General features: G+C 33.6%; 3 protein-coding genes across 11 annotated transcripts; all 3 read left to right on the top strand.

Moving 5' to 3' along the window:
- The first annotated feature begins 7,394 nt into the window (after positions 1-7,394).
- On the top strand, positions 7,395-13,507 carry LOC112716700 (ultraviolet-B receptor UVR8). 2 transcript variants are annotated; one of them, XM_025768680.2, is made up of 10 exons: positions 7,395-7,759; positions 7,838-7,948; positions 8,206-8,266; positions 8,592-8,710; positions 9,062-9,147; positions 9,294-9,495; positions 10,602-10,655; positions 11,166-11,279; positions 12,557-12,613; positions 12,803-13,507. In XM_025768680.2, exons 1-10 carry the CDS (start codon positions 7,586-7,588, stop codon positions 13,004-13,006), a joined length of 1,182 nt encoding a protein of 393 aa, XP_025624465.1. In that variant the 5' UTR covers positions 7,395-7,585; the 3' UTR covers positions 13,007-13,507. The 2 variants fall into 2 exon arrangements, with proteins under 2 accessions (XP_025624465.1, XP_072061827.1); XM_072205726.1 differs by having other exon boundaries at positions 9,294-9,499; positions 10,606-10,655.
- A 1,791-nt stretch (positions 13,508-15,298) lies between these two features.
- Positions 15,299-19,749, top strand: LOC112716699 (RHOMBOID-like protein 9, chloroplastic). 8 transcript variants are annotated; one of them, XM_029289822.2, is made up of 7 exons: positions 15,299-15,705; positions 16,223-16,724; positions 16,846-17,032; positions 17,123-17,288; positions 17,683-17,853; positions 18,315-18,469; positions 19,281-19,749. In XM_029289822.2, exons 2-7 carry the CDS (start codon positions 16,229-16,231, stop codon positions 19,528-19,530), a joined length of 1,425 nt encoding a protein of 474 aa, XP_029145655.1. In that variant the 5' UTR covers positions 15,299-15,705; positions 16,223-16,228; the 3' UTR covers positions 19,531-19,749. The 8 variants fall into 8 exon arrangements, with proteins under 8 accessions (XP_029145655.1, XP_029145656.1, XP_029145657.1 ...); XM_029289823.2 differs by having other exon boundaries at positions 15,301-15,698; XM_029289824.2 differs by having other exon boundaries at positions 15,489-15,666.
- A 2-nt stretch (positions 19,750-19,751) lies between these two features.
- On the top strand, positions 19,752-22,712 carry LOC112717996 (F-box/kelch-repeat protein At3g06240). Its single transcript, XM_025769909.3, has 2 exons — positions 19,752-21,041; positions 21,473-22,712. Exon 2 carries the CDS (start codon positions 21,493-21,495, stop codon positions 22,570-22,572), a length of 1,080 nt encoding a protein of 359 aa, XP_025625694.1. The 5' UTR covers positions 19,752-21,041; positions 21,473-21,492; the 3' UTR covers positions 22,573-22,712.
- Positions 22,713-23,421: the final 709 nt, after the last annotated feature.

Here is a 23,421-nt window from a genome sequence, read left to right as displayed (position 1 = left end):
ATTTTGAGCTACAAGTCATTGATGTTCGGGAAGAAACTCGTTTTGAACCTTTGGAAATGTGAGTTTTTCAATGTTCAGATTTCCGTTTCTCAAAACAAATTCTAATTATTCAACATTAACTTCTTCTTTGTTTACATTTCTTAGAAATCCTCTTGCGTTGTCTCTTTCAAGTTCTCTTCAGGAAGAGTTGATCAAATATGACTTTATCTATGTCCCTCCAGAAGTCAAACACAACAAACTTCTGATAATGAGTAAGTTTATAAATATTTATTCACCACATAAATTTTGTTTGGTTCGGTGGGCTTGGTAATTTTAAATCACTTGATAGCTAGTGTGTTTAGGGTTTAGGGTTATTCGGATTGCATGCAACAATGCTTTACTAGCTGTTTTATTATTTATTATGTTTTATTCAGTGCATCAATGGGATTCGGTTCGGTGGGCTCAAAAAATAATTTTTATTATTTTTAATGGAATATTATCATAGTTTGGGATCATTATTGAACTGCTTCCTGTTTAATGCAGCAACCTTTGGGAACCGTAACAGCAGCCCAATGAAGAAGCACTGGCACAACAATCCGAACAACAAAAGCAGGCTGCTGAGGTCACCAAGGAATACGGAGCCAAAACCTCCAATGAATGTGTAAGTTTTAATTAATATCATTTTTTATAATCTTATGGTCTAGCTGGTAATTAGAATTCTTTTTATTAGAAAAATCTGCATCATTATTGAAATCTTTTCTGTTTAATGCAGCAACCCTCCCAAATAATAACAACAACAAGAAGCTCCGGTGGCACGACAATTAGAAGAAGAAGCAGAGCCTGAATTGTGAGTTTTATCATTGTTCACCACATTGTATCATTTCGGTTCGGTGGGCTCGGTAATTTTAAATCACTTGATAGCTAGTATGTTCAGGGTTTAGGGTTATTCTGATTGCATGCATTAATGCTTTTCTAGCTATTTTATTATTTATCAAGTTTTATTTAGTGTATCAATGGAGTTCGGTTTGGTGGACTCATAAAATACTTTTTATTATTTTTAATGGAATATGATAATAGTTTGGGATCATTATTGAACTGCTTCCTATTTAATGCAGCAGCCCTTTAAAATCGCAACATCAGCCCTATGAAAAAGCACCGCACAATAATCAGAATAACAAAAGCAGGCTGTTGAGGAATCTTCACCACGGAATACAGAGCCAAAACCTCCAATGAATGTGTAAGTTTTAATTAATATCATTTTTTATAATCTCCTGGTCTAGCTGGTAATTAGAATTCTTTTTATTAGAAAAATCTGTATCAATACTGAAATCTTTTCTGTTTAATGTAGCAGCCCTCCCAACCAATAACAGCAACAAGAACCTCCAGTGGCACGACAATTAGAAGAAGAAGCACAGCCTGAATTGTAAGTTTTACCATTGTTCACCACATTGTATCATTTCGGTTCACTGAGTTGTTTGACATATTTTTTGTTTAATATCATTGTTTAATATGTCTATCATCTTTCAGTGTTGCTCATCCTAGGCAACGAAGGATAACATGCCTTCCTTTAGCCTTGGGATAAGTCCCCTAGCATCTCAAGTAACTCCCCATCTCAACCAACTCAGCCCTTTGAGTCGACTGTTTCACAGCTGGAAATCTTGGCAGAGGCGGTGGTAGATTATGGGGTAACGCCAGCATTGAAGTTTGCTAAAGTAACAGCTGCCGAGTTAACCTTCATAACTGTTGAAGTTTTCAAAACTCTGGAGAAAAAGAAATTCACAAAGGAGTAGATCGAAAAGTGTTATCATTGGATGACACTTGTTAAACAGACCAAAGATAGTAGCAACGAATATGATGCCATATTTGTCTTGGAGCATGACGCACTTTACGAGGGGGTTAGAGAACATTTCATGTCTCTAATGCCCAAAGAACAAGTGGAAAGCACGGTAAATTCTTTGCCAATTGCATTAATGTTAATGATTTTTCTAAATATTCTTATACATTATATCTCATAAATTATCTTGCTACAGGTGGTGACCATACATAGCATGATTCTTAACGAGATAATGTTGCTGGTGTCAGGAACAAATATACAGTGTGCCACAGGATATTGTGGTAAGCTAAATATCTTATTCACTATTGATTGGTGTTTATCACGTCTTATTCAAATCATGAATGGAGTTCTGTTCAGCGGACTTGTTCATGTTGATTCTGCACATGATTCCTGTTCGGTTCGGTGAAAATGTTCATATTGATTCACTAGTCTGGTCACTTCTGATTTAACTGATGTTCGTTTTGCAGATGTTTATATTGGAAAACCATGGCGTGGAATACACTAATAAAAGGACAAATAAGGCTTACCGGTTCGATATCGAACAATATGCCCACCAACACCGTTTCCTTGACAAAGAAAAATTGGCATCACATCCATTTGTAAGTATTCATTTCTAAAAAATCTTTGATAATTTTCTCGTTTGCTATTATTTCAACTGAAATATTCTATCATTTTCCCAAACTTCAGCTGTTTGTGCCGGTTTTTAATGGAGGGCATTGGTGGTTGTGGATTGCCAATGTCAAGAAAAAGGCATTCTATGTCCTTGATCCTATCAATAAGGAGAAAAAAAAATATATACCTGAATCGAGAGCAAAACTAAACAAATTTATTGTAAATTATTTTGTTGTAAATGATTCAAATTATTCAGTACATGAGAGGAGTTCGGTTCACTATTGTTGCTTCTCTTTATTTACTTTTTGTGTCCTTTTCAGGGTTTAATAATTTCCCAAATGAGGGTGTACGTTGGGGCGGATCCCTTAATAGAGGACGGAGAGGGAAAGGAAGTAGAGTATATCATACTGAATGGTCAATGTACAAAGTAAGAATCTTTCTCTTCTATAGTGCTATTTTTAATGTGTTTTATTTTGTATACTATTAATCGTATTATACTCAATTATTGCTTAGCTATGATTGTGGCATATACATAATGAAATGGCTCGAAACAATTGATCCACAAAAGATCAAAAGCGGAAAAAGATATAAATATAAAGCTTGGACACAAGTAAGTACTTTCTAAATTAATAAAGTTCTTTCATTTCTTATTTTAGTTAGGTTCATTTCTTATGTAACTAATTCCTGTCAATTGAAATATAGGAAGAGATTGATGACTTCAGGTACCAATATTGTCTGAATATTCTGTTGCATGAAATGAACAAAATCAGAGACTAAGTGATTCAGACATCTGAAGTAATATGACTCCCAAAGTCATCTGCTGCCCTCTCCAGCCCTTATTGTAAATTCTCATCTGAGGATTTAGATAGTAAATAGCATATATTATGATTGACTAGTTGTAATTAACAATATTTTGTTTAACTTGTTTAAAAAAGCAAACAATGCTTCTGTCAATGTATATATGTCAATGTATATATCTAATCTTAATATCTAATGTATATATCTCAAATGTTAATGTATATATCTAATCTTAATATCAATGTATATATTTAATGTTAATATTTATATCTGTTAGAACTGTCTGGCTGCTGTTTTGTTCCAGGTTTTCAGTGATTGTAATCAGTGTATTTACCAATACATTAGGAACACCAAAAAACACAGTGAAATGAAATTAATACACCGACCAAATCGAAAGTTGTAAAGACAGTACACAAATACAGAGAGCTAATTATAAAAAATATTTCTATCAGTATTCAGTTTTCAGAAACACCTGAACTCTCTAACATAGCACAATAAATAACTATTCAATAAAGAAAAAAAATGACTTTTGGAATAAAGAATTTCACAAATAAAATGACTATTCATTAAAGAGTAACAACATCAGAAATTAACCCTCCTATAACCTCGGTGAACCGAAATTTGTTCATGGGTGAAAAGAAATTTATATTAATAAAAACTAAAACTCGTATAATCCTCTCTTGGATAACTCATATCTGGTGCATTGTAAAGGCTGGAGCTTGAATGAATCGATGATCTGTCGTCTAAAAGGTTCAACTACAAAAGACACAATTAATTTTATATTAGCAAAATGCACAAATGTATTTTTTCCTAATCGAAAGCAAGTCAATTTTACCTCACTTGCAGCTGTCTTTTTCTTTTTCTTCATGGCATTTGAGATCTTTTTTGAAGGTTGTTCACGTCGCTCAACGTCGCTTCTTTGTGGGATAACGAACTTTTTTCTTTGCTTTTCTCTTGATATTCTTGCATCTCAACGGTGACCTTGTCAAACACCCAGTGCATAATTCTGGTCAACTCCTCGAACTCGGATACAAATTCGCATATAATGTGTGATCGAAACACTAATTCGTCGAATCTCTTACTTCTCGGCTCTAGTAGAGACTCATCTTGGCTGCTCTTGATGTGTGTGTGCCTCCTCTTTATATTCTAGCTCCAGCGTTCCATTATGTATTTTGGTGCCACGTTATCCACTCGCTCGAAGCTTAGGGCGCTCAGGGAATGGCGGCACAATATGCCCCTTGACTCGAACAACAAGCATTGGCACTTTACCTCTCGTGATACCGCGTCGTACGTGACCAAAAACTTGTTGAATGTTGAGTTGGCAACCTGCTCTACGACTTCGTATGTTGTGAAACCTAGGATGGAATGCATTGATCTTGTGATGCAGTTCACTTTTCCTCTGAATTGTGCTTGAACTTCTCGTGGGTATACACGTGTTAAAACTGGGCCTCTATTGCTGATTTTGTTGCACACGATATCATGGTGTGAAAATCTGCAGCATCAAATTCTCTCTCTCTTTGCTCTCTGCTTGCTAGGCAATTGTCGTATTGCTTCACGAATTGTCTCAGGGAGCTATTGCATGTGATGAACTTGTTGAAAAATGAATGTATGCTCTTACTCTTTTATGTGCTTCTCATTCCGGCCCAGAAGTGATGATCCAAGTAAACTGGAATTCATATATGCCGATCCTCGTACAGCTCTGCATAATAAACCAAACCGATAAGGCGTGGTGAACCGAAACCAGTGCATGTTTTGAAAAAAAAAAGGTATGGGCATGAAAATAATTCGAATTAAAACCTCGATTACCTGAAAGCCACTTGTTCCCTCCGAGGCCGTACTTTGTGAGGAAATCGTTCCAGTTTCTGTCAAATGCATCTTTTGTGTACGAGTTCCAAACAACATAGCTCATCTCTTGTTCAATTTCGTCGTGTCGCTTGTAGCCGTTTAGTTTGTGTGGGATCTTCTTCATGATGTGCCAAATGCACCACCGGTGAATTGTTGTTGGCATGCACAACTCAATTGCCCTTTGAATCGATGTGCATTGATCGGTAAGAATGCCTTTTGGTGTCTTTCATCCCATGCAACGTAGCCAACACTCGAATAGCCATTTGAATGATTAGATGTCCTCATTTTTCATCAGTGCGCATCCGAGAAGTGTCGATTGACCGTGGTGATTCACGCCCACAAAAGAACCTAAAACTAGATTATACCTGCATAAATAAGCGCACCCAGACCGTGAAGAACCGAAAGTTGTACATGCACTAAACATGAAAATATATGTGACTGAACGGAACACCTGTTTGTGTTATAGGTGGTGTCGAATGAAACCACGTCTCCGAACTACTCAAATGCATCTCTGCTTCTTACAACGGCCCAGAATGCATGTTTAATGCAGTGATTGCCTTCAAGGTTGAGTTCAAAGAAGAAATTTTGGTTCTTTTCTTTCATTCTTATAAAGTACTTCCCAAATTCTTTGGTATCATCTTCTTCAGAAATATTCCATACTTCCCTTGTGATGTAATTCCTCTCATCTTTTTCTATAAAACTTAGTTCACGGTGGCTGCCAGCTGCTTCCACAAATGATTGGTAAGTTTTGCTCAGTCTGATTCCAGCTTCCTCATTAGTTTTGATGGTGCGACGCACAAAAAGCTAAACTCCCTGTGTTATTTGAGCATCTCTGCCCGGTCTGGACAGCAAAGATGTGAGTGATTCAGAACAACTTTGGAAATTGTCCAAAGACCAATGTCCTTTATTATGTGTACGTAAATCCTGGCTGGACAGTTCAACTCGGTTGAAGGATTTGTCTTCAAAGTTGGAGATATCTTGGATTTTCACCTCCCCTCTCTGGTGCATATGATTAGTTGATTCTTAATCCTATCTCCATCCCGAGTCGTGTTCTTTGTTTTGGTAGAAAAACTAGCAAATTTGAAATAATCTTTGTAGAACTTTCAAGTTTCTTCTAGTGTTTTGAAAATCATGCTCACCTTTGGGACAAATTTTTCGTCCACAACACAGTTGGTCTGCATGGTGAACCGAAAACGTCATTACGGTGAAACAAGTATTTATTACTCAGTAAACAAAACATAATACATTATATATATTCCTCTAATCTTTTTTATAAACTCCTTTCTACATACCAAGCTGAACACGTACTCATGGTGAAACAACTCTATAGTACTGAGTGAACGAGTACTAAATGAACGAAACATAATCCAGTGTGTTAAAATAAATTCAAACTCCTTTATGCTTACCGAACCGAACAGTTATTCACAATGAAAGAATTATATACTACTTAGTGAACGAAACATAATGCATTATACAAAAGCAAATTCGAAACACATCTGTCTATAATTTATATATTATCAATTCAATTCAATTCAATTCAGAATCAAAAACACCTACGTCCATTGAATTCAATTTAAATAAAATTAACAATCACATTCTATTCAATTCGATTCAAAATTGAACAATCCAAACCTCATCAGCATTATTCGTTTCAGAAGAATAAACCATATCGTTCTCATTCAACTGATTTAAAGTTGAATCATTCATTGATTTCATTCAGAAGTGTAAATCGAAGAAGAAAACGAAGAAGAAGAACGACGAAGAAGAAGAAAACGCAAACAAAAGAGAATGACGAAGCTTATTAGGTTGAAGAAGAAGAAGAACACGAGTAGAAAAGAAGAAGAAAAACGAAAACGCGAGAAGAGAACAAGGTTTACGTTATATGACACGCGTGTATAACAAAGAGGAGGGAATGCGCGTGTCGAGAAAGTTACTTGGATAGTTTGGATGAAAAAATTACATGGATGTAGAGCTTTTCTGATTTTTTATATAGTATATTTTTAATACTTTACGTTGTAATTTTTTACTATTATTATTATTTACTTATAATTTTTTGTTTAATTTACTTTACCTAATAGGATCAATAAATCATATTATAAAAAAATAAATAACAAAAATAATACACAAAAATCACAATTATAAAAGTGTATAATATCAAACAAATAGTTAACAAAAAAATAAAAATAAAAATAATAGAAAAAGAACTTATATAAATAGAAATTATAAGAATTCCATAAATAATATAATAACATGCATACAACAATAAAATTGGTAGATAAATAACTAAAAGTCCATTAAAAAAACCCAAGAATTAAGAATTATTTTTATCCAAAATATGTTTGGAAACTCTAATCTAAACACACCCTTAAACCATGATAAGATCATATGCGCAATTTTCTAGAATGCAAACCCTCATTTTGCAATTTCTGCTAATTTGTGCAAATGTTGGATTAAACCCTACTACTACTCACTACTCAGCACTGAAGACTGAAGAGTGCTTCAACATCAAGCATTCCAATGGATTCCAATTCCCACATCATTGCTTGGGGCTCTGGAGAAGACGGTCAATTAGGAATCGGCAACAACGAGGAGAAGGAGTGGGTCTGCGTCGTCAAAGCCCTTGACCACCAACGAGTCCGCTCCGTCGTCGCCGGCAGCAGAAACTCCCTCGCCATCTGCGACGACGGCAAGGTTTCCGCATTTCTCTTACTAACGCTCTTTCCTTTTCTGGCATTGAATCATTGTTATTTATTCTTTTGGGATTTGTAGTTGTTCACATGGGGTTGGAACCAAAGGGGAACACTTGGACACCCTCCTGAGACCAAGACCGAGAACATTCCTAGCCAGGTCAAGGCACTCGCCAATGTTAAAATTGTTCAGGTACCCTGCTGATTCTTCTTCTAGTGAAATGATGATAGCTTTAGTTAGTATTGATGCTTCTGTAATTTTGTTTTGCTGAGTTGTTTTTGTATTTGCCATGTATGAATTGAGATGATAGGTGAGAATGGATAGATGGTTTGGCATGTTTGACTAAATTGCTGTCTGACGTTCTCTACTAACATCTTCGGAGAGTAGTCACCATGAATTGATGACCAAGATATGGCGTTTTGGTTTAAATTTGTTTTCTTTCTTTGTAGGCTGCTATTGGTGGATGGCACTGTTTGGCTGTTGATGATCAAGGCAGAGCTTATGCATGGGGTATTTCTTACTAAGTTTTGATCTTTGCATTTGATCTTTTGGTTTTTCATACTTGCTTCATACAAGAAATGTATAGTGGATTGTGATTATGGCGATTATCTCAGATTTTGAATTGCAGAAAGAGGAAATGTTGTTTAAATGGTTGTAGGGTGTACTTGGATAGCATACCTCTGTTTCTCTCTGTATTATATTTTGCATTTTATTTCTTGTTTTTATTGTTTGTTCTTGTCTGTTTGTGACTTGGACGGATTTTCAGACAAAATTAATGTGCGTAAATAGTTTAAAGCATGGGATAAATGTAAAGAGCAAATCCAATTGTTTTCAGGTGGAAATGAATATGGACAGTGTGGTGAAGAACCTGAGCGCAAGGATGACACTGGTAGACCTTTGAGGAGAGATATAGTGATCCCCCAACGTTGTGCTCATAAGCTTGTTGTTCGCCAGGTAACTCATTATGTTGATATGCAGTGCTAGAACAAGTGGTTTATAGCCTATCAGCTCACCTTATTTTCGATGGTATGATGGGTTTTATCTCTAGAAATATGAAAAATCTCGTTATTAATTTGTTTATTCTATACATTGTGCGCTATCACTCAATTTTAGCATAGGTGATCAAAATACCACCCTAGCGCATCTGATTGTTTTCTGTTGTGTGTCGATATAGTCCTCAAATTGTTGATTGTGTTGGAATTTCCACATTACTATCTTAATGAGAACAACCAAATAATCTGTGTATTTGGCATTTCAACTTATGTTATATTGCTATTTCGTGTTTTCTAATTGTTTGAGATGTAGGTTGCTGCAGGAGGAACTCACTCAGTGGTACTTACACGTGAAGGTCATGTTTGGACATGGGGTCAACCATGGCCTCCTGGTGACATGTAAAAACTAGTTGAGCTTGAATGACTACTTTTATATTTTGTTTTAAGTATGAAACTGATTTACATATTAAACTCAATGTTTCTCTTAGATAATCAAATATTTTCTAATGACTGCTACCTTCTAAATATTTGTATTCGTCCTATAGAAAACAGATCTCAGTCCCTGTTCGGGTACAAGGTCTAGAAAATGTGAGGCACATTGCGGTCGGGGCATTTCATAATCTAGCTCTTCAAGAGGATGGAACTTTATGGGCATGGGGTAATAATGAATATGGACAACTTGGAACTGGAGATACCCAGCCAAGGTCACAACCTATTCCTGTCCAGGGGCTTTCTGGACTTCATCTGGTTGGTATCATTCTGTGAGACTATGTTGTTTATTCCAGTTTCTTTTATATCTTAAGGCTGGATAATAATTTTTTCTGTTACTACCCGACAGAGTTTATGCTTGAACTTGAATTTAAAAATCCAAGATGGTTTATGGAATTGTTCTATTAATTTTTGAAGTAAGAGACACTAGAATGCATTCTTGTAATGTCTGAGAAGAAGATAATAAACTAATCTTTAGAGGGTTGTATTCTCAGAAACTGTTATATCATCCGATAGCCTGCTCATTCTGTTTGGGTATTTTGATACATGTCTTCTTTTGTGTTGGTATTATATGTTCATGATGGTAAATTCCATTTGAAGATCTTTTTTTTTTCTGCTATGACAAGATGTATGTAAAAAAAGGAAGGTTCTTTTGTGGTTTATTATTTTTCAGCTGTTTACTATGGACAAAATATGACCAAGAATTAACCAATATGGCATCAAACATAGTAATATAGGAACGAATGACAGCTCACCAATACCATATGGTTATGAATAACTAGCTGAGGTCAAGATTAAAGAGGGAAAGGAGGATTTCATGGTTTATGGTTATAAACAAGTAAAACATATGACATATCAGTAGATCTATTGAGCACTAGCTTTGTTTACAAATAACTTCATTTTGATCTTAGATATCCAAATTCATTTGAATGATTAAATGCCAGTGGTATGACGACTTTTTTTAAGGATTAGTTGTTGAAAATTTGAACAGAATGCTTTAAAGAAAAGTCAAATATAGAGACATAGCTGTGAAAAGTAAAATAATTAGATGTATCTTGTTAATGACGGCCAAAATGGATTGCCAATCTAGTGTTTGGATTTTTGGGGACAAGCCCATCATAGAAATAACTCTCTCCACATTAATAGCTGGACTTTACATCCCCGTTTTTAGTGGCTTCTGGTCTATTTTGATATATGTGTTTATATATATATATATAGGCCTGGACTCTTAGAGCAATCAAAGTATAATGTTGTAATGATTGAATGGTTTGATGAATATGAGTGTCATAGTTCTTTTTTTCCTTTTTAAGGAGAAATAACTTCGACTTAATTTGATTTTTTTCTTAATCTGTTTGGAATTGTAGGTAGATATTGCAGCTGGTGGATGGCATTCTACTGCGTTGACAGATGAGGGAGAGGTAGACATTACAGTTTATCTGAATTCTAATATTTGAATATATCAGCAAATCCTTCATAAAATATTTATACTGTGTTTAACACTTTTTTAATTTGTTTGATTTTCCTCTTTCTTTTTCTAAAAATAGTTGCTATAGGAGGAATAAAAAATACACTATTTTTCTAAGGCTAATAAGGGGTAATCCTTCATCTTGAAACCTGAGTTACTTATCTGACATTTGTCAAAGGAACGTTTATTTGACAAGCTTATAGAATATCTTAATTGCAATATTACCAAACTATTGATAAATCATGTTGTGTGGTACTGTATTAGTTTATCCAGTCTTGATAAAACATGCAAATAGTCTCATAAAAGAATGGGTTGTAAGCAGTCGATGAAGATAACTGTATGACTGTATTTCTTAAAGTATGCATGGGATCAGAAATGCCAAAGATTTTGTATTATTGTTTTGAACTAGCTACATTTTTCAGAGTTAGCTAAAAAGTTGTATTTATTCCTCGTTCCATTCCAGGTATATGGTTGGGGAAGGGGGGAGCATGGCAGGCTTGGATTTGGTGATAGTGACAAGAGCAGTAAAATGCTACCCCAGAAGGTTCAACTTTTAGCCGGGGAAGATATAATTCAGGTACTATCTATGCAATCTGTATACCATGTTTTCTTTGGATTTCTTTTTCTGAAGGATGGGGAACTGATGGTGTCTAGGAAACAAAACTAACAACAATAGTTAAACGGTCACAATTACTCGTTGATTCTGTATGTATAAAGATAGTCTATAGTCATACATGATACATCTTATTCCTTTACAATAGGCGGAAAGTAACCACCTGGTGGATGCTAACCCGGTGTAAAATCTCTATAAACTAGGAGAGAGAGCCTACCCCAACCCATAAAATTCAAATTGGATCAAATCACGGAATACAATTTACTCCATTAATTCCGAACTGTATTACTAGAACTCCCCTTAGAGCAATATCTAGTAACAAACTTTTAATCAGTCACAGACCCCACCTGTTCTGTATGTATGTGTATGTGTGTGTATATATTCTTATTTATTTATTTATTTAATAATATTATTATTATTTGCAAAATAGGGATCTCTTTGTTCCTTTCTGGTAATAAAGAATTTGATTGACTGACCTCGTGGCTTTTTTAGTGGACTTTGTAATATGATGACTTGCCACACTTCCTTCAGTTTTCTACTTCGTTCCCGCACTTCTGCTTTCCTTGTAGCCGTCATTTGGTTGTTAGCTGGTTTACACAATTACACCCTAGATTCCTGTTTCGTTCAATAAGTACTTGGATTCCATTACTTCAGTGGGGCTACTTATACCTAGGAAGTACTTGAGTTTTCCTAGGTCCTTAATTTCAAATCCTTAGAAAGCAGCTTCTTTAGGAGTTCAATTTTCTTATAATGATCACGTATGATGACATTGTCATCATAAACTTTGAACAATATCATATATAGAGATAGGTCTACAGTTGTAAATAATCTTATTTTTTAACAATAGAAGGAAAATAAACTCCTCTTGAAATCTGACATAGTATAAAATCGCTATAACTAGGAAAGAGAGGCTATTCTAATTTGTAGAAATCAAAGAGGATCAAATCCAGGAACATAATTTAATCCTGTACACCAGGAGTCGATTACCTACATAATTTGATTTTTGTGTATTTGACTATTTGTCCATCTGTTTGAATTTTGAGGCTGTAAATTTTTTATTTTGTTTGTAATATATGAACCTTTTGGAAAATGAATATGTTCTCTCTTACAACATGATTTCTGCCATGTGAATAGGAAACAAAAAGAACAAAATGGAATAATAGAAGCAGCTATTAAAATTTTGATAAAAAGGATTAATCAAATTAAATCATTAGTTTTAGAAGTTTCTTGGTTTTGGTCAGGTGTCCTGTGGAGGTACTCATTCGGTTGCATTAACTCGGGATGGACGCATATTTTCGGTAAGTATTCATTTAATACCATCTCAATTGTCTTTCCATGATTTGACAAAATGATAGTGTACCCAAATCACGGCTTCACTACCTTGATTGTAAGCCTTATTTCTGTCGAAATTCAATTTCACTGGAAGATAATTATGCTACATTCGAAAGCTTAAGTCCTAATGTTAATAGGCTTTAACCTATTGGCAGTTTGGTAGAGGTGACCACGGCCGCCTTGGATATGGGAGGAAAGTTACTACCGGTCAGCCAATGGAGGTACCTATCAATATCCCTCCTCCTCAGAGTTCCAATGACAATGTGACTGAGGGACAATGGATTGCGAAACTCGTTGCTTGTGGTGGCCGCCATACTTTGGCAATAGTGGATTGGGAAGTAGATGAATCTAGAGACTGATTTATAAATAAAATGGAAAAAAGGTTAGGCTACTGGCTGATTTGAAATTCAGGCTTTGGTTTTCATACACACAGAATGAACAACAAATGGAAAGTCTTGGCATAAGCTAATTGAACCAAGTTTGGCACACTATGCAATCGCTGTTTCCTCACTCTAATGTTGCAAATAAAATGTTTCAAGGCTTAAGTACTGATCTAGTCTCTAATGTTTGGGGCGAGTGTCAATTTCTTCTCAAAAAGTTTTAAGTGGATTCATGTTGTTTTATTGTTAAATTTTGGAGAGTTTTCTTCAAAGTTCAGGACAAAATTGACATTTGTCTCAAACTTTAAGGGAAAAAAGAGTACTTTACCCATTGTTTTCTGTTTAAGACATACAAAGGAATCCCAAGTTTATTGCAAAAGTGGAGCCACATCAATAGTGAATCATGTGGATAGCAAGAAGTATGACATTCAAAACATTTTTATGCCCATATATAAATTTGGATACAAATGTTAGTTTCTACGAGTTTTAGTATGGGGGTCAATAAATTGTACCCATTGTTGTGTCCGCTTATTTTTGTTGTTGCGTTTGTGAAAAGGTGTTTACTATGGTGTCTAAAAGGTATTGCCTAATTACTAAAATAGGTAAAATAATTAATTCTAAATTTAAAAGTATAAAAGTTAAATTTTTTTAAATATTTTAAAGTTACTATTAAAGATAATTTAGGCAAAAGTTAGACATCAAACAAAAGGCACCATAGAATTGCCCTCGTAAAAAATGGGGTTTTTTTAGTGTATTGACACTTAAAAGAATGGGGGAGAGAGAGAGAGATGGGCGCAATGCAAGTATCACATCCTCATAATAGGGATATGGTGGTGCTCAACGTGTTTGGTGAGTAATTTCTTTTTTTTGGATTTTTACGGTATTCGGTATTCTCTAGTTCCGTAGGCGGTCAATGACTAATTTGTCGTGTATCTGAGTTTTATTTAAGGGTTTGTTATTGGTCAAATGTTGTTGTAGCATAAGGCGGAATTCGAACTCGGACTAATGATGTAGTTGTTAGTTATGATTGTAGATGCCGTCCATAGAAAATTGGATTGAAAAAAAATTAATAAAAAACTTATCAGTTAAAGTATTGGAAAACTTTTAAGTGTATCAGTACATCGATATTTTAGTAATTTTTTATTGTTGATTTTAACTATAAAAAATATATATACAATATATATAATTAAGATCAATGGTTAAAAATCATTAAAACAGCAGTGTATTGGTTGGTATATTTGAAAACTTTCTTTAAGTATTTAGCGTGATAAAACTAATAGTGCATAGCGTGATAAAACTAATAGTGCATAAAAAGTTATGCATAAGTTACGCTTTATGTAAACCAATCGTTTTTATTTTAATGTTATATGTACATAAAAATTAGCTTTCAAACTATTATCTATATAGAATACATATTAAAAATAAATTAAATAATATATATTTATATATAAATATAGTAAATGGTAGTTGATTTTGTGTTTACATAATATTTATTTTACAAAAATAAGTGAAGGACTGAAGGTTCATCTGTAGTTATCTTTACATGAAGTTGTTAGTTAAAAATTATTTTATAATTTAACATATTTAATTAAATTATTATTTAACAATTCTCAACTAACAAATTTACATAAAGATAACTACATGTGTGTAGGTAGGGGTGTTCAAATCTAAACTGATCTAAATTAAACCGCTCATCCAATCTAATCTAAACTGAAAATCAATTAAAACCGATTAATTCAGATTTGATTGGATTCTATTTTTTACAAACCGCTGGATCGGATCATATTTCGGATCTACTTTTCATGATCGATCCGATCCAATCTAAACCGCAGAATGTGTTATAATATTATTATTATATTTACAATTATACTTATTACATGTTTAATTTGTTATATATTTTTATATTATTCATGTATTATTATTATTTAATAAATATTTTATATTCAAAATGTTATTTATTTATTTATTTTAACTAACTTATAATTTTATTTCTATTGTTATGTTATTATTGCCTTTTAAGATATTGTTGAGACTTGTTATATCATTATTATTATTTAAAATTTGATGTTAAGGCTTGTTATATGTATTTATTTTTTTATTTCTTTTAATTTACAAAACTACAAATTCAATCAATCCAAATCGTTTGAAATTAGATCGAATCAGATTATTTTAAAAAAACATCCAATTTAAATTATACCACAAGTAAAATTTAGTGTTCAAATCGGATGAGTTTTTTTTTATCAATGCAAACCACACACCGCACACACCCCTATGTGATTGTGAGTTATACATTAGTGGTTTTTTGTTTGTTGTTTATTTTGAAAGCGGAAGGCAGAGAAGAATGAGGCAGAAGAGCATGCAACGTGTTAAGATTGATTAGAGTGGGTCCAACCGAATCCCATTGCATGCATTTATTGGTCCACACATTCTACATATCTCAGCTTGTACCACATGAATGGCTAACCAGAGATAAGGTTGCACCTACATACACTACTAATCTATACAAAGTCAATCTCTCTTTTGTTCATTTTCCTTTGTCAATCAAACATCATGATCATCAGGGATTCATTTGCAATTAATGCAAGTACCAAGTTGCATTTTTCATTTACAAATTACAACCTTGTATTTATAGAGCAAAGGTTAGAGCCTCTCCTCAACACCTTAGACTCAGGTAGCTGGTAGGTCCAATATTTCATTCATTTGTTTCTTTCAGCTTCTTTGTGTAACCAAACTTCCATAAAGATTCACTGAGTGGATCAACCTATGGATTTGGATTTCAATTTTTGAATTTCATGTTTCCTAGAGTGAGAAGCTACATTTTTTCTTTTTTTAATATTTTAATTTAGTTTTTTATCACTCACCATTTAAGTTTTCTGGTTTACAAGTAATAAAGGCATGATATATTTGATTATATTCTGCTGCTTCTGTTGGAAACTCCCTTTGGTGAAGAGTATATATACTTTAGGATCTTATTTATATATGAATTTTCGGCATTTTTGGAATACCTGAAAATTATCCGGTACTTTAAGGCACATTTTTCTTTTGGAATTGATATGAATAACTTGGATTCTTCTCTTGGCAGAGACACAATAACTTAGATTTTTTCTTTTGTTTTGCTGTTTTCTAATGTTGTGATGATCATGTCTTTATATGTTTCTTATACTTCTCTTAACAGATTTTTCTTTTACCTTTCAGGTTTTCATGGCTGCATTTCCTATAGGTTATAAAACACCATACAAGGACCAAAACCTATTGAGGCAAAGGGCAATAAAACACAATGACAAAAGGTTCATGAATCACCATGTCAATATGCTAAGATCCTCTTCAATTCCTGGTCAAGTTAGCAATATCTATACAAAATGCATTGCTCATGGCAGAGGAGCTCTGCATAGGGCCGCGACGGAAGAAATACTCGCGGCCGGTGGTAGTCTAGATTGTCACCTAAGCATCATTCAGAGATGTCATTCGAATTCGAAGAGAAGAAACCTTTTCAAAGTTCTGTTTTCAGCAGAGTCTGGCTCCATTGAGAAACAACTAAGATCATTGGATTCTTACTTTGGAAAACTCCATGAGCAAACAAAGTTGCATACTTTTGATTCGTTGAATAAAGTGGCGCCGGTTCATAATAGAGATAGCGAAACCAGACCTAAAAATGGACTAGAGTCTCTTGATGAGTATCTTAGCAAATTGAACAATGGTAACTCTTCTTGGTCATGTAAATGGTTAAATTTTTTGTCAATTTAGAAACCATCAAGTTTGAAAACATGATATATGTTATTGTTGCATTTGATTAGTTACTGCAAAATTGTCATCTGCAGAAGTAAACCAAGAATTTCTCTTACCATCAAGTTATGATGAGAATCTTGGTGAAGAGACTTTAGTTCAGAAACCAAAGTTTAGGAAACCAAATACTTATGTGGATATAAGAAGAATCAAAGGCATAGGTGATTCAAGGTCTACTATGGATCCACTGCAGAATGATGAAACCTCTAGTCTTTACCTAATGTAAGTTTCATAGAATCATAATTCAAGTTTACATGGTTACTTTTCCCTATAACATCTTTTGTTCTTATGTTTTTTTTTTCTTGGATGCAGTGGTATATTGGTTTCTGTAAACATTGCAGTGTTTCTATTTGAAATAGCAAGTCCTATAAGAAAACCAGATTTCGAGCTGTTTTCGCTTCCGCTGCTATACGGAGCAAAGATAAACCATTTGATCATGGTTGGAGAATGGTGGAGGCTTGTAACACCAATGTTTCTGGTACAAGATTGAGAATTGGGTCTGTGTTTCCATTCCACATATATGCATCAATGTTATACATCACATTCATTCATTCATCATCATTTAGGATAATCACAACATTTGGAATATGTCTTTGTTTCCAAGTTGTAATTGTTAACTAAAATGCAACTATTTTTGTTTAGCTTAGGACAACAAAGTTAATCAAAAGATTCCTACATGGAAAGAAAATAAGAAATGAGTCATTTACTCATTGCTTTATGATTATCATGAAAAGATTATGAACTGTATGGGGGTAACAAAATGCATCATAACAAGAACTTGATAAAAAAGTCAAGAAAGATTTTGCTAAATTATCCTTCATTGTGAATGTGTTTCTTATACCCTATTCTTTGTAATCTTCATCAAAATGCAGCATGCAGGAATATTTCACATGACTCTCAGTTGCTGGGCCATTGTAACTTTCGGACCGCAAGTATGCAAAGGATACGGTTCATTTACTTTTTTCTTGATCTACATACTTGGTGGAATATCTGGCAACATGATAAGCTTTCTTCATACTGCGGATCCAACAGTTGGTGGCACAGTAAGTATCATTCTATGATTGACAAATCTAAGCCATTGTCATTTTTTGTTCCACAACTTTGGCTAAGTTAGAGTTTTATCTTTCTTAGCTACCAAGTAAGTTTATGTACTTACTACTTATTGCCTCTATGTTTGTGTTAAACTCACGTGCAATTGTCTACATGTGAAGTTGATATTTGAGAACCGTTAGATGATTTGACAAGTATGACTAAGTCATCGTCTAACGATTCTCAATTATCAAATTCACATGAATACATCTGCATGCGAGTCTTCACCGTCGCAGACACAACTTCCAACATAAAACTTGTTCAAACATAGAAGGAAATATGAGTTAATGTAAAATGGGTTTCTTAAAATGTAGTCTTGTGTTGTTGAACTAAACTTATGATATGCATATTTGTTTCATTTTTTTGTTTCTCTTTTGGTGTTTTCAACTTATCTCCATCTTCAACTTGTACTCAGGGACCTGTATTTGCAATAATTGGTGCTTGGCTCATGTATCAAATTCAAAACAGAGATGTCATTGCAAATGATGCTTCAGACAACATGTTCCGGAAGGCAATAATTGTGACTACTCTTGGTTTCATATTATGCAACCTTGGTCCAATTGATGAATGGTATGTTTTATATTATATAGTGAACCAATAATGCTAGGAGACCAACTTTTTTCAGCCAACACGAGTTAATTTTTTAAAATTATTTTATTCAGTTTCGTTAGGAAACCAACTAGGAGTGAAGCCAACTCCAACCAACTAATTGAAAAATAGGTCTTACAAAAAAAACAAACAATCCCTCACTATCCTAATTTTTCGTATTTCAAAATCAGAAATAAAAGGAGGTTGGCTTAGTTGACTTATATTGTAGTTGACCTCCTAGATTTACGATATTTTATTTAACTTAAATTTTTAGATCCTAAATCATAAATTTTTAATTCTTAATCGTAAATTATAAACTTAAAGTCTTAACCCTAAAATTAACTAATGTTAACTAACTAAAAGTTTGTTCCTGTAGTTTTTCTTATGGAATATAGGTCATGTGAATTATAAGGAAATAAAGTTTTGATAACTCAAGCATATGCATACAACTGAATATATTGAATGGAAGAAGTATATTGAGGCAAAATGAGTTTATACTTGCAAAATGCATACATTATAAACTATAATTGATTCTCTTTTTTACTTAAAGGCTTCATTTGATTAGTATTAATGTTTACAAGAGACATAGACCCACTGATACATGTCCATTATTTATTTGTTAAGAGACAGTTTTTTTTTTAAATATAGTTACAAACAAATGCACGCTAAGACGAGATACAAAAAGTGAGACAGGAATTTTCCAACTTTGTCCTTATAAAAAATTTATAACTCTAACACTACCCTCCTCTTGATAAGATCAGTTTAGTATTCAATGGGTTTGATTGGTTTGTAGGACACACCTTGGAGCAGCTTTGACAGGCATGGCATTTGGGTTTCTAACAAGCCCAAGTGTTGAGCTTAATGATGCATCATCAGGAGGAAGTGGAGGACAAGAGGAAGGGCTCAAACTTGTTAGAAAACATGGTGATTCTTGCAAGTCACTGATTGTATTCACCATATTCATCATTGCATTAAGCTCTCTCCTTTTCTTTATGGAGCCCCCACTTAATGCACTTGCAGCTGAAGACTTGGAATGCATGTAGTTGATGCAGCTTTCTATACTCCATCATGTTCACACTCTAGAAATCCATTTGAAACTGCTAGACATGTACATTGTAAAAAACAGTGAGTGAGAACAGAAATTATATTTCAATACTTTAAAGTTTTGAAACTTTGAGAAGAAGAAGAAACGAATATATATAATGTAAGCATAAGGTTTTTGTGGGTAAGCTCACCATAGTTTGAAAGGAGTCTTTACAACAGCATGAAAGACTTGAATTCGTATCTTGGCATCTTTATGGACAGAAGTGGATCTAGAAATTCCAACTTTGGGAGCAAAATTTAAGTTGAAATTTTTAAATGAGTTAATATTCAATTTGACTCTGAAATTTGAGGTCGAATTCAAATTGACCTCTAAAATTATAATTGACTCAATTTAGACTCAAAAATTTACAATAGTAATTTGCGTTAGTTCCTAATCTGATCTTTGTTAACGACGTGCTAAATTTGTGTTAATCACGTGCTAAATTTGCGCATGAACTTGCTGTAATTCAGATTTCTCGCATAAGTTCCATGTAACTGAGGCTTATTAGAGCTCTTAAAAACTTGACTAGTTTCTCAACATTTATGTGAAGATGATAATAATAATTTAATTTCAATTTGGAGCTCTGGAAACAACGGACAAGTTTTTAGGAGTTCTAATAGATCTTAATCACCGAATTGATATACTGTTAACAGATATTATATTAGAGATTAATATTAGTTACGATTATAAATTTAAGAGTCCAATTTAGATTAATTAAAATTTCAAAAACAATTTAAGTCTTAACCTCAAATTTTAGGAGTAAATTTGAGTACTAACTCATTTTATGTTTCCTTGTTTTAAATACTATGTATAAGAGGAAATTATGTTGTGTTTTAACACCAGTAGAAAGGAGATATTATATGGTAACTATAATTCTGTTATAGGTTTGATTATTATATTATAAAATATTTTATTATTCTAATAATTGATTATTTTACCAAAAAATATATAAAATAATATATATAAATACATGGTAAATGAATTTTTGATTTTACGAAAGATTTTTGTATAACACTATTGTCATATATTTCTTTTGGTGGAGAAATATCTTTATATGGAAGAGGATACATAGAAGTTGAGAATAATTTGGGAAAACAAACATATAAAAGAAAATAATATTACCAATATAATTAGAGAATAGTAATATTTTCCTCCTTAAGAAATAATTAATTTATAAAAAACGAAGATTGATACCAATATTAGATTAAAATTTATCTAATAAAACAGTGACAGGTTTGTTGTTTTGTGTGCCATTTTTTGAAGCTTGCAAGTACAACCAAACGTCACACCCGCTTCCAAACGGCCAAACGCAAAACCAAACCTCATAAATTTTGGCAGCTCTTCACACTCACTTCCCTTCAAAAATCTCATCTTTCTTCACTCTATAAATCCAAAAGTTCAGCTCTCAATTTTCTCATTACTCTCAAACTGCGTTTCCACATACATACACACACTTCTGTGTAGTAGCAGGTTCGTTTCTTCCTTCTTCTGTAATTTAGCATAATTAGTGCCTTTCTCTTTGTAATTGAGCTTAAGCTTAGTGTCTTTTTAGCAAATTGCTATAGGGGGCTTTGATCGTGTCTGTAATTTGTATCATTTCGTGAAAAGATCTTAAAATAAACTTGTCTTTTGTTTCGAATAGTCAGCTCATTCGGCTTAATAAAGGGTTGGGGGGTTCGAATCCTTGTGCATCTAACAATCCATTAGCTAGTAGACCTTTAAATGGAGCTCAGATCTGCAATGGCGTTGGCTTCTTGAGCTGAAAAACACCGTGGACAAAAAAAAATACAAAATTACTATTTGCACACCAAAATCAGTTAACATATATTTAAACTGTTAACTGCTTCTGGTAATTAATGTTAGTGTATAGAACATGATTTTGTGTATTTTCGTGAATGTAGCTTCAGTTCAGAACGGTGCCATGGAGATGACGAAGAGAGTCAATTACAAAAATGACCTTCCAAATGAGTTGATAATAGAAATCCTTACGAGGCTTCCTGTTAAATCTCTCATGCGATTCAAATGCGTGTCTAAGTCATGGTTTGCCATAATCTCCAATGACAGCTTTGCGAAATCACACTTCGAACGCTCTGCTTCGTCAAGCCACAGAATTCTCTGCCATGGAGACGGTGAACTTAGATCCATTGATCCAGATCTGTTGTTCCATAAAGATCCTCATACAACAAAGCTCTCTATTCCGTATTCCTTATCCGCTTATGTCAGAATTCAAGGTTCTTGCAGAGGTTTCATAATGCTGCAGGAATTTCCTGATCTCGTCATATGGAATCCATCAACAGGCGTAAACAAAAGAATTTCATATGATCACTTATCGCCAGGTAATCTTGAATCTGAAATAATATTAGATTCATTTATGTTTGGTTTCGGATACGACGCTAGGAGAGATGACTACTTGGCAATTATTGTGTGGTGTGATGTTAATGGGAGAAGATTCTTGGAGTATTTTTCCGTGAGAATCAATAAATGGGAGAGAGTTGAGATTGCGCTGCCGCGGCCTAGCATGGATGCTGCTGCATCATTATCATCACCTGGATACTACTTAAATGGTGCTATTCACTGGGACACTTCAAGCGATTCCATTCTGGCCTTTGATATGATTGAAAGAGAGTTTTTCGAGATTCCGTTGCCGGAACCATTGGGAAAAGAATTCATGTCTTGTTGTTTGGAGTTACTGGGAGGATTTCTGTGCTTGTCTGTTTGGAGAGAGAGCAAGAAAACTGAGATATGGGTGATGAAGGAATATGGAGTGGCATCGTCATGGACGGTGTATAGGATCCCTAAAAGCAACTTTGATCCTTTATACTTTACTAAAAGTGATGAAATTATTGGATTCCCTAGCCTTGGAGGCTTAGCAAAATATGATGAGAAAGGAGAGCTAAGAGAGTGTATGGAAAATTGGAATTATGAGTATCATTTCTGGATGTATTTGGAGAGTCTACTATCACTCCCTAGCAGCTCTGGCATAGCATGGAAGGAAGAATGAAAAACAATGTAGAAACATGAAGTAATGTCTGTTTATGTTACATTGTTATCATGCTTATTTGTTATTACCATTTTATATATATCTTATTAATCTTGGTTCTTGCATTAGGATGGAGATACATTCTTGTGACATTGAAGTTAGAGTATATACTCAAATAGCTCCTAAGAAATTTTGCGTTTGTCTTTAAAATTTTTTTTATTAAATTCAGGTTCATAAACTTTATAAAAGTAAGATATATAAGTTTTTAGTGTAGTTTGACTCGTTATTTTTAAGATAAATTCATAAACCAAAGGCAACACAATATTACACTAAAGTCCAAAACAAAAAAAAAACTTTACGTACATGTCTCCAATTATATTTCTATATAAATCGAATTTATCGATTTACAAATTCTGGTACTAAATCAAATGAAGATGAATCGAATTAGTACGAAACCTTATAAATCAAAGCTATTAGGTTCGATTTACGTAGAGGTGAAATTTGACTCTTAAGTAAATTGACGCTATCAGTTTTGATTTAGTCTTGTTGTGTTCGTAATCTAATAAATTGAATTAAATCAATTCGATTTAGAGTTCCCTAGTAAATTGATTTTAATAAAATTGATTTATAAAGAATTATTACCAGTAGCAAATCAAAGCCAATAAGGTCGGTTTAGCATGCATTCACGTATAAATATAAATCTAGCCAAATTAATTCGATTTACTATGACCTTAACATATATAAAAGGGAGCTGAACGTGTATCAAAGTGGGACTCATAATGGCTAGTAATGACAGTTTTTTAGTTCTGGTTCAGTATAGAGGGTTGATTAAGAAAAAAAATGCGATCTGGGATAAAATTTACTTATAAG

This window comes from Arachis hypogaea, chromosome 10, assembly GCF_003086295.3.
Source record: "Arachis hypogaea cultivar Tifrunner chromosome 10, arahy.Tifrunner.gnm2.J5K5, whole genome shotgun sequence".
Taxonomy (NCBI): Eukaryota; Viridiplantae; Streptophyta; class Magnoliopsida; order Fabales; family Fabaceae; genus Arachis; species Arachis hypogaea.
This window is presented reverse-complemented; position numbering and strand designations above follow the sequence as displayed.